Here is a 12,103-nt window from a genome sequence, read left to right as displayed (position 1 = left end):
CAGTAGAGTTCATTGTTTTGGTTAATTTAATAAAGTCAATAGAAAGAATACATCCTTGATGGCAGAAAGAAGTTTAGCCTATAATATGGTCATAAGCATCTACAACAGGACATTGATTACATTAGTGTATAAGGTGTCTTATAAAATGACCTTTGACTGGTAAGGCTTTTTAATCAAACTATAGAAAGTAAAAACCAATGTTGTCTGTACAGTCTGCAATTCATTTGGTCAAGATCTGTCTCCTCAGAAAATAATACTGAGCCCTACACTTGTGGACCCAAATGGCAAAAAGTGAAACAAGGAGTAAAAGAAAATTTCAGAGCAGCTGGCAGACACTCAACAGAGTGAGACACTGTGAGAGACACTCAACATTTACTCAACAGTAAATCAAAATTTCAGAGCAGCAGACAGGGCACCAACAAGATCACAGGTGAAAATTATTTTGCCTGAATCCATGAATACCAGCCAGAGTCAATAGTACCTTAGAGGCATTAGCATTTTTCTCTCCTTGCTTATAATGCTCTACTTGCATCTTCTTCTAATTGTTTAATGGCTTGATCCTTCCTCCTCTTTGCAACATCAACCACCAACTAACTCATGAAATCATTAATAATCTTACATTATTGTGTCTATTTGCCCAGTCTTTTCCTTTAGGAAGGATACACATAGCTAGGCTACAACTTGCTCTTAACCTTGGATCACCCAGATTGAACAAAAAAAAAATGGTTCTGGCTCAAATTCAGTCCAATTATCAGCTTAGAGATATTCAGAGTGTAACACCACCCCTTCCTTTCAGCAGCATTCACCGGAAGCCTTATGGACATTAATAGTGCCTGCTAAAATAACGTTATAGGCAAAGAACTTCTTAGTGGGGTTCTGAATGACAGTTCAACGTTCATAAAAGGGATCACACTCTTGATTTCACTTCTGCCTTGGCACGCTCCTCTCTAGTCAAGTTTTCCAAGCTTTTCTAAGTGTGTCTGCAAAATCTCTTTCAGGTGCTCTGAAGTGAGGAACAGCAAAAATCCATAATGCACAGGAAATTTCAACAAGATGTGCTTCAACACTTAAGAGGGCAGCTGATGCTTTGAGACAGATGAAAACAGTATCTGAATTTGAAATTTTTCTGACTCCCAAATGAGCCACAGAAAGTCAGTGTTCCAGCCAAGCAGGAAGAAACAGGTGAGTTAAAGCACTGCTGTCGTGAACAGTGTGGTATTAAGAAGATAAGTTTATTTCTTGCAGAGGAAGCTTTTGAGCCCCCATCATTTTGTTGTTTTGTTTTTCTTTTCTTTTTTTTTTTTTTTTTTAGAGCAAATCCCAGGTTTTTACATTACTTGTGTAAGAAACAGTGGCCTGCCTTCTCAGGATGTTCAGAACCTGAGGTCAGATGCTCCTGTCTGTATTGGCTGAAGTCAGCACACACACAGGAAGAACAAATTGCAGCATAACAGCAGGTTAAGTGCTACTCAGACACCCCTCCCTCTGCACATCTCGCATGCTCCTTTCCGCGGCACATCCTCCTCCCCAGGCCCACAGACCCCCATTTGTGGAAGCACTGCTCCACTCCAGTACTTTGAGGAAGAGCCACACCAGCCAGGAGAGGAAGAAGAGAGCACAGTGTATCGGCACACCACCCACCACCAGCTGGGCGAATTCATTGCACACAAGTGGAAGATATTTCTGAGCCCTTGAAGGAAGCCGAAACAAATTAGGTCTTTCCCCTTACACCGGAAGTTTGAGGAATAAATCTTCCCTAAAAAAAATGGTCGGAAAAGATAGGGCATAGTATTAATCTTTACTGGGCTAAGGAAACATGCCAGCAGACTTACACAGCCAAGATGTTTCATGTTACATCTGAATTATGCAGCAGAATAGCACAGAACAACTGGTAATTATGCAACAATGTTAATAGTACAGCAGCATTTTTACCACAATATCCTCTAACACTCTAAGAGATCATGGTAAAAAAAAAAAAAATATCACACAAGCATACAGAAGCAAAAGAGGAGATGCCAAAAGCCTCCCATGAAGAAAAGTCTTAAAAGGAAATTTCAATATAGCAAAGAACATTGCTGGAACCAATTTTAATGCTTAACTTCTGAATTCAAGATTTCAGAACCCAACAGGATGCAGAGAGAGCTGGTGGGACAGGTGAATGAAGAGCTGCTCCCAAGGACAACAGAGAGTTCAGCTTGTCTAGCTTTGCAAAACAGTCTGAGAGTTTGTCCTTAAATATACCAAACACATAAACACCAAAGCTGAAAGTAAACAATTCCAACAAAGGGACAATGTTAACACACATGAAAAAGTGGTCATAATAAATATGGACTACAAGCAAAAGATTCCTGAGCAGCAAAGGAATAGCCTTCCCATAGGAGTAACGGAAAATAACAGCCTACATAAGTTTTAGGAAAGTCCTTAATAATTTATGAATGACCTTATGAGAGAGAGTTGCCTGCAGCAGGGGAGACTCCTCCACGATCCAGAAGTCCTACGTCCAAATTACTGTTGTGCAGTTTTGAAGCATTGGAAGCCCCCACTGCAGATGCTTTAATCTATCGTGTTTGAGTAAGTTTCATTCAGACTCGCTTGCAATTTCAAAATTACTCCATGATAAGTTTGAAGTGTTAGCTGGGTCTTGTTCAGTAATTTAACCTTTATCAAAATTCAAGACCTACTTAAGTTTTCCAGGGTCTCTTACCTAAACAAGATAACCTGCCCTCCAAACACCCCAACTCCACAGCAATCTTCGCATGTTCCACATCCATCACCTAAACTGAGGTATGCAAAGCAAACAAAATTAAACATTTTTAACTCGTTTTCCTCAGTGAAAGGTTTCTGCTATCACACTTTGTCTTCCTACATCCTGCCCCTAACTGCCTGTCAATCATTTGATCAATGTCATCAAATTCTACAGAGAATGCTAAATCCCAAGAAGTTCCAGGAAACCAGAAGCAAGACAAGCCCATGTTTCACCAGCCCCGAGGAAGTGACCAACGTACCAAAGCGCTTGCACACACGAACTTTCCAGCTGCACTTTGACTTTTCAATGAATTTCCATGCATTTGCTGCCTCTTGTCCTGCTAGCAGAGGGCTTGGGAGACCCCCAAGGTTTCCTGCTGCGTGATCCACAAGGGAGATAGTAACCTTGCTGCAGCAAAACGGATGGAACAATACAGTCCGCAGGAAAACCGCACACCACTTCTAAACTGCATATGTACAGTCCCATTGTAAGCTGCATTTAAAAACATGTATCCACCTTAGAAACATAAAGAACATTTATCTCAACAAGTTTTCTTCAGAAAAGTAAGAAATATGCATCTTTATTTACCCTTTTTCTCAGAATAAGACAAACCCAGCCATCTACCACAGGAAAGCTGTTTATCTCCAGTAATTTTATGAACATTTCCTATTCATTTCCATAACTAGAGAGAGCTGCAAAAAACATCTCTCCTCTATTGGCCTTATATTTTGCTCTTATCTACTGACACAGAAGAAAAAAAAAAAAAAACAAAAAACCCAAACCAGCCACACCTCAGCACAAAAAAACCCTCTTTTTCCTGAGTAGTGTTTTAGAAAATAAAAAGGGTTTGGCAGCAAGAGCAGAAGTCACTTCTGTTCTGCAGCTGCATTGCTTCATAGCAGGAAAAGACAAAATCAGCGACAAAAAAGGCTACTGCAACCCACAGACAAGCAGAAACCTATAAATTTTATTTCAGAAGAACAACTCGAGACAGCCCCAGCTACATTCCTCCCAGGAGCAGCCCAAGACAGACCTGCCTTCCATCACCCACCTGCTCAAGAACTCACAGCCGCCACCTCACCGCCCAGAGACCTCCTCAGCCAGGCATCTGCTCACCTTCCCCGGGGGAGACCGCGAAGCACAGGTGCTGGTGAGCACATCCTAAACGCCTCAGCCTCACACAGCAGTGGGGTGGACGTCGCGGCCTGGCCCGAGTGACCCCGGAGGCCTCCGCGTACCCCCGGCCCACTGAGGGAGGGACGGCCCCTCAGTGGCCACTACCACCGGACCCATCGCCCCCTCAAAAAACACCCCCAAAACCTTGGTGCCTTCACGCCTCGGCAGCACCTCAGTCCCTTTTTCAGCAGCGACAGAAGCCCCCGGGGCTCTTCTAAGAGCAAAGCACCCCGCCTCCCTACACCCGCAGGCCCCGCTCCGCCGCGCCGGCCTCCCCCCCGCTAAAAAAAACCCCCACCGTTCCTCTCCTCCCAAATTTCCCCAAACCGCCGCCTCATACCCACGAGCGGCGGGTCTCCGCCGACCCACCGCCGCCTACCTGCGCTGGGCTCGGTCCGGGCGCCTCGCCTCCGCATCAAGGCGGGGGCGAGCGGCACAGCCCCGCCGCAGGTAACGGCTCCGGGGGAGCCGGCGGAGGGGGGCGGCGGAGGGGCGGGGGCGCCGCGGCACGTGGCGGAAGGCAGCCAATGGGGGCCGAGCGCAGCGGGGCGAAGGGGAAGCGGGGCCTGTGCTGCCCGGGACCGAGGGGAGGCAGCGACGGGACGGCGGCGGGGTGGGCGCAGCGGCCTAAGGGGAGGCTGGGAGTCAGCAAAAGTGCCCCAACCCTTCCGCTCCCCAGCCTTTTGCGGTGTTAGTTCCCGAAATGAACATTTTCCAGACCTTTCTTTCCTCAAGAAATCGTGGGTTTGGGGTCGTTTTTTCCGCCGCGGCCAAGGGGCCGTGCGGAGGGGACCCGCGGCCCCCCCGTCCCCTCAGCCCGGCTGCCCTGCTTCGCCACCTCATTTCCTCGCTGCGTGTGCAGCGCCTTCGCCTTCCCCCTGTGGAAAAACGAGACAGGTCCCAAAATCATAGCATTTTAGCTGCTTTTAGTGTGCCTTATACTCCCAGGAGCTTGGGTGCATGAGGGTTTTCAGGCCTCTCCGCAGCAGTCTTAGGAAACTTGTTTTTTTGACAAGACTCACCCAATGCTACCACCATAACCATAAAAAACAAAATGTCTGATTTAGTGGTAGACTCGTGTAAACTGTCTTAACTTGCAGGAGAGGAGAAACAACCTTGCAGACCTGCCTGACCACGGGTGTAGAAATCACAAGCTGAACTACCAAAAAAAAAAAAAAAACCACCAAACTGAAAAACCGCTGGAGCAGAGCTAGAAAGCCTGGGCACCGGCTGTGGGACAGAGCTGATTAAGCAAGAAAACAGATTAAGTCATTACAGATTGTGCTAGCTAAGAATTTTAATTATTTTCTTTTTAATATCTGCTTTATTGTTATGGTGTCTAAAAATTGCTCTCTAACCTAGATGATGGCTGCAAAACAGGAACAGCAATTCCAGACATTGGTGGCTGCTAATTGATGTGCACTGGTATTACAGTGCATAACACACTGCAAGCAGCCATGTCAGGAGAGCCGAGGGGATATGCTTGGTCTTGGACAATGTGCGATAAAACTGGCGTTATGGCGGCATTCACAGTTAAAAAGGGGTGATGCGGTAGAGGTCCGCATCGCTTTCCTACAAGAAGAACTGCTACACAAGATCTGAAACCAGCCACGATTTTCTGACACATCTATATGTTCCGTTACTGTAAGGGATGGATGAGCGCATGTCCTGAAGCAGGATGGCTTAGATGCTTTCAAATTTTATACAAGATGAATGCAGATGTGCTTTTTATCCATATATTAGTCTTTTCTTCACAGTTCTTACTAAACTATGTCTCTTGATCTCTACAATAGACGATATATCGCTTTTGTGTTCTGTTGGCTGTTTGCTGGTTTGATTTGTAGTCAGGGCAGATCCTTGATCACTTTTTGTACAATTCAATAGAAAATATATACATCAGAAACAAAGTATTTCCTTCTCCATTCTTTCAGCCGTCAGCATAACTGAGGACAGAAGATTTATTTAGGATTAGCTCTTAATGCTCGTCCTCCATAATTGCAAGCAACCATTCATTAGTTTGGACTTTTGGATGAAGCCAGAAGATGTAAATAAAGACCTGGACTGTACAGCCATGTGTGCACAAGACTGTCGCAGGGCCCGTAACATCAGGCTTCGGCCGGGAAACAACCAGGCTTTGCAAGCAGCCTTGAAGCAGCTGCAACAAAGATGCATTATATTAATTTCTTAAAAAAAAAAATGTAGGAGTGATTTCAAAGGATCAGAAATAAAACCTTAATAAAACATCATTGTAAGAGAAAAAATGACATCTATGGAAAAAAAAAGAGAAATAGCAGAAAGCATTTCCACCGGCGTGAAAAAGTGCTAGAAATAGATTCAAATCAGTTTTAACTGCTATATTTGCATCATGGCAGTAAATATGTTTGGATTTGTGGGCTGGCAGAGGTGTGGACCGTGCTGCTGTTGCTGCCGCCTCCTGCTCCTGCCACATGATGTGGGCTCCAAAACACTGCCCACTCTTCCGCACGGCATGGTTGGCACGAGAGGTACACACAGCAGTGTGCACATAACTCACACCGCTGGGCAACGCTGGAAGGGTAGATGGGCAGAGAGGCAGCATCTCATCAAATATTATACAAGAATCGTTTCCGTAATCTCTCAGATTTGTAGTTAGGGACTTCATGATTCCTGGAGACATTTAGATGCTTAAACATACAGTTTAGGCATGGAAGGGGGGTTTTAAGTTCTTCGCTGGGCATTTCTTTGCTGATTCAATGGGAGTTAGGCACCAGAACGCTTCTGAAAGCCTCGCAACATTTATCCTCAGTAACTTTATTTAAGCAAGCCTGAGAACACCATCCCCTTGGCATGTGCACCAGCTGCTAAAAGAAAATGATTTATTTGGGTCTGGTTTTAGATTTGTGTGCATCTGTAATTTCCTAATTTGTTTTTTTAGAATTGCCTTCTTACCTGTATTATTATTTTAACTGTAGAGCTTGTGTCTATCCATTTCCATAAACTTTACTTTTCTGTAGGAGGACTGAGATGCCTTTCAGTTTTTATCGGTGAATAGGAGCGAGTCTCTGCTGAATCAGAGACCTCAGAGATCTCAGCTCTGAGCATAATTAGGGCCATACAAGAAAAATGTTTTTAGGTTCAGTCATCAATTTTGCCTTCTAGGAAAGAGTCTGAATCATGGACTCTGCTGCTTCCCATGTTCCAGCTGTCCTACTTTGATGGGTGGGGTCACCACTTTAAAAGGATGCTCCATTTAAGTAAATGGCTCTCTCTTATTACCAGTCTTTGTAATTATTTCTGTGGCACAGCTCTAATGGTTTTATTAAGCTGTGTTATGCTTTAATGATTATTCTGATTGATGAATGAATTACAGAATAGTGACACTGCTGTTGTACTAGAGAAGAAATGCTTAGACAATCCTGCTGTAATTCATAGGAGAAGCATTTTCTCCACAGAGTGCTTTTGTAACTAGGTATTTGTTGCTGAAAATACAGGCTGTTTTCCACAGTAATTTAAAAAGGTGAAGTTTCTCCTCTGGTTATACGTAAATTGTATACCTAGAACAGTGTATATAATGACATTAGTCATCTGTATAGGTGGAACCTGCCCAATTTGCATGGAGGACAAAGACAAAACTACATGGATATTTATCATCTTCATGTCCAGTCCCACTCTCCTACCTGGAAGATGACTTCTTCTGTTACTGGCAATGAAAGATGCTTAGTGCCACCCCAAAGAAATCAAAATACATTCTAGAAACAGCTAAGGACAAAGTAATGGAGATGATAGGATTTCACTGTAGAAATCCACAGACCCCAGCTGTGCTAATAGAGAATTATGCAGTATGCATATACCGGAATAATGATGCAATATATATATAACCCTTGCCATGAACAGCATGTGAAACCATGACCTACCTGTCTTCTTTCAAACTGAGACAGAAGCCACAACATTATTAACTTCAGTGGGAAGATAGCCTCAGGTTTTGAAAGCTAATAGGAAAAGTGAACAATCAAATTTGTTATGTATTATATTGTTGAGATCTAAACTACAAAGTGGATGAGTGTTGCTATATTTTGGAGAAGGCTTAGAGGATCTTTCAATTACCAGTTAAATCTGCGAATAAATAAGACAGTCTCAGTGGATTGAAGTCCTAGAAATAAATAGGAAAAATGCAGTACTAGCTAACAAGGAGAGAAGATCAGAGAGTCTGCAGGGCAGGAAACACAATCATAAGTGTCTTCAATAGTTGAGCTGTAGGTTAGGTAAATGTCACAGGAAGGGGTGATGCTGTATCTAACTGTTTAGAAACTGTCCATGACCGCTAGTTGGGAAACCAGAAGAGGAGAAGAAATCCCTGGTTTGGTTCTAAAAAGTGTCATAATATTATTGACAAAGAACCATGCTGTAACAGTAACTGTAATGTCCTTGGATTCAACACCCTAGTAGCACCAAGAAAAAGAAAATCAGTAGTATTCTGCTTTCTTTTCAAAAAAAGCAGAGTAATATAAAACAAGATAAACCTTTCATTAAAAGGGGCCTAACATTAATATCTGAAAGAGTTAAATCTTCAGGGGTGGCATGGAGACTGTTTAAAGCTGCTGTTCTGGAGGCAGAACAAATGCACCAGAAAAAGAGAATTTCTAAAAGGAAGTGTGTGTGAGTAAAAAGCATAGTATGTGACATTACTAGATGAAGGAGGCTTCCCTCAACAAACAGAAGTTGTATCCAAATTAGGAAAAGAAAAGACTGTAACCACTGATGGATTAAATACGAAAGAGTGATAAGCAGAGAGAAAAAGGAGGTTCAGGGCCAACTTGCAAAAGATATAAAAGAGAGTAGCAAGTCTTTCTCGGAACAAATCAGGAAGCCTGCCAGAGTTTGCTCTGTAAGGCAAATAGACTGTTTAAAATGCAGGAGAAACATCTGGAGAAGATACAACCATAAAAGAAAAGCTAAAGGGCTTTTTGCATTTGTGAATGGCATGGATGAGCTTGGGTAAACTCCAATACTGGGAAGTTTATTTAAGGGGAGTAATTGGGAAAACATTTGTCAGATTAAAGTGTAAGTATACAAGATGAAGGAACACGTTAACAAAATGAGCAGTAGCGAACTGCTGAGACCAGATGGTGTTCAACCAAGAGTCTTCAAGCAGCTCAGAGTTGTAGTAGTTCAGGTACTAACTGCTGTCTCTAACTTCTCACTTAAAACTACCTCGGCATCCGGGGGGACTGGAAAGTTGCTCATGTGACACCAGATTTTTGAAAGGATTTCAGAGGAGATTTTGGAAGCTGTAGACCTGGAAGCCTGACATCCTTACTAGACAAATAAATAGAAACGATGCTAAAGCACAGAAAAGACTTAGTGGGCACATGAAGGTGACACATTAGCGGAAGTCATTATGGTTTTTGGTAAAGCAAATTAGTGTCTCACAAATCTAACTACCTTCTTCTTTGAAGAAGTCAACAAGCTCATGGAATAGGGAAGATTCAGTTAACCATCTATGGTGATTTCCAAAAACACTTAGTAAAATTCCTCCCCAAAGGAAGTAAAAAAATTGGCTGCTAATGGATATGAAACATGGGCAAATAACTGATAGAAATGGAGGTGAATAGTGATTGACAACATGTGCTGATGATACTAAGCTGCTGTGAATGACTTGGTGTTACTAATAAACTCAGTGACAAAATGGCAGGTGAAATTAAAATCAGATAAATATGAAAGGATAACGTATGAGGAAAAAAATTGCTAACTTCATTTATATAGTGAGGAACTTTGTGTTGACTTTTACCACTGAGGAAAAAGGCCTTGGGGTTATGAGAGGTGGTTCTGTGCAAACATCAGCTCAGGACTCAGCAGTGATCAAAATGGAAATTGAAGCTGTTAGGATTATTGTTAAAATTCACTAGGAGAGAGATAGAGACCAAAAGAGAAGGAATAATTATGCCATTGTATAAATCCCTGTTGCACCTGCATCTTGATTTCCCTGTGCAGTTCTAGTACCCCCATCTCAGAAATAATATGGTAGAACTGGAAAAGATTAAAAAAAAATTAATAGAATTATCAGAAATAGTAGGACGGCTTCCTGATGGGGCATGGCTAACTCGATTGGGTCTCTTCAGTCTGCAATGGAGGGGGAATAGTATCATGGTCTGTGTAAAATCTTCAGTGATTCAAATAAGGAACAGGAATCAAGATTGTTCACTAACTTACCAGACACAAGAACTGAGGTACATCAAATGAAAGTAGAACTTGGCTCAGAACAAACAAAAGGAGATAATGCTTCACACAGTCTGTAGTTAAGCTATAAGAAGCCTTTGCTTCAGGTTATTGTGGATACCAAAACTCTGCACGGGCTTAAAAAGCAACTGAAAAGTCATCAAGGACTCTTGATCTAGCTCAGCAAGTTCCTGACTTGCAAGTTGCTGGAGCTGGGAAGGTATTTTGGGGAAATACAGAACGTGTTTGCCCTGTTCTTACACTCTTCCTGCTCACATACTATCAACCGCTGACAGAAACTACTGGGCTAGATGGAGCTTTCATCTGACCCAGTATCAGTTTTTATGAAATTATGATTATTTCAACGTAGTCAGCCTGATAATATTACTTCCCAACCCAAGTGTTATAATCTCCCTGAACCATTTCAGGTCATTAAATAATTGTGTAGGGTTTCTGCACACCCTTTTGCCTTAATTCCTTCACCATTTTGTGTACCTTAGTATTATGTTTAAGCCCACGTGCATTTTTAGCACTGTCCACTATTTAAAAAAAAAAAAAAAACAAACCTCATTAAAAGTCTGTAGTGTGTTCTTGCCATTAGAAACAAATTAATGCCTGTAGGTGTACTGCCTTTCACACTGCCAGCAGAATGCAGGTTGTCAGTGCAATCCTAAATACGACCTAGATGTAAGGAGTGATGTTACACATAGTGTGCTATTCTAGAGGAAAATAAAGCATTGTATTGCAGAAAAGGCAGCGGTCAAAATGGGTGGATGCAAAGCAGTTTATTATTCTTCAAACATCTAAGATGGCATTGTGAGTTAAGGGGAAACAGGATAGAAATATTCATGCTTTCCATTTTAACTGGGGCAGACAGGCTTAGGACTATTGGAAAAAGAAATATCAATACCAATATGTAATTTATAATGATGATAGACCAGATACTATCTGTGTCCTTTTGAGTTTCTTTTTCCTAGAAGAAAATATTTTCATGCAGTTCATATTGTTTTAAGTCTATTAATAATTGTACAAAGCCTTAACAGCAGAGATTGTAATGTATATATTAATAATGCATTTGCAGAGAAAAATATATTAATGCTTTCCCAAATGCTCAATTAAGCAATTACCTAATGCCACAAAGCATTAGTAATAGAGAGCAAGTATAACCTTAAATCATTTTACGAGACTGTAGATGTCTACGACTTTTTCTAAGAAGTCTGAGAGAGAAGAGGATGTGGAGTGAATGGGAATGGAGAAGAGGATGTGGAGCAGTCTGAGAGGAGACAAGCATCCAGCCCGCTGTGACAAACAGCCCTGGAGATTGTCACAAGCTCTCTCCATGGCTCCGCTGGCCAGGAGACTTGCCTTGGCCACAAGACTGGGGACTGCCACTCCTGGGAACATTAAATACAATCACATCAGCCTGAGCGTGCTCCCCTGCTTCGCCCCACCTGACCTTTATTTCCCGTAACCTGCTCAAGTGATAACTGCCAGTGATGGTGGTAATGGATGTGTCTGGTCGTGATGGCTACATCCAGCTCAAAGTGGATTCGGAGACAGATAACGACACAATAGCCAAGGGCTAATTTGAGCAATGTGCCCACCTAGCCACAGTGCTGGTCAATGTCCAGCTCAGGCCAAATTTGGAAGAAACTAACATCTTCAGTCAGTATGCGAATATGACTCGGAGTCAATCATCTTACCCCATAAATATGAGCAGCCCAAGAGCCCTTTGAGCTTTCCTGCATGGCAGTGGGCTGCACGCCAGGATCTCCCCTCGAGTAGGGACATCTCTCAATGTTACTCCTCAAGGTTGAGAGATTCCTTGCCATGACAGATTCTCAGTAGGTGACTAATAGCATGCTAAACTTTGAAATCAAAGCTAAGTGAGATAAAGGATTGATTGCACATATAAAATACTTTAGCTGTAAACCATTGACCAAGTTTGGGACTAGGACTGGATCCAGCCACACCTAGACTCCTCTC

The 12,103-nt window shown here is 42.6% G+C and overlaps 1 protein-coding gene across 7 annotated transcripts in view; it reads right to left on the bottom strand.

Annotated features, from left to right (window-relative positions):
- The window catches only part of ST3GAL5 (ST3 beta-galactoside alpha-2,3-sialyltransferase 5), a 30,559-nt gene extending 26,142 nt beyond the window's left edge, over positions 1-4,417 (bottom strand). For 2 of the 7 annotated variants that reach the window (XM_054824581.1, XM_054824583.1), the window contains exon 1: positions 4,302-4,417. Coding sequence is in view for 4 of the 7 variants with exons in the window: in XM_054824576.1 (XP_054680551.1) it covers positions 4,263-4,338 (76 nt within the window). In the remaining 3 variants the exon portion in view is untranslated. Of the gene's footprint in view, positions 1-4,262 lie in introns of all 7 variants that reach the window. The other 5 variants (XM_054824579.1, XM_054824580.1, XM_054824582.1 and 2 more) reach the window with 3 other exon arrangements.
- Between the last annotated feature and the right edge of the window lie 7,686 nt (positions 4,418-12,103).

The sequence above is a fragment of the Grus americana genome, chromosome 4 (assembly GCF_028858705.1).
Source record: "Grus americana isolate bGruAme1 chromosome 4, bGruAme1.mat, whole genome shotgun sequence".
Taxonomy (NCBI): Eukaryota; Metazoa; Chordata; class Aves; order Gruiformes; family Gruidae; genus Grus; species Grus americana.
The sequence above is the reverse complement of the archived record's forward strand: the minus strand, read 5'-3'. Positions and strand labels throughout refer to the sequence as shown.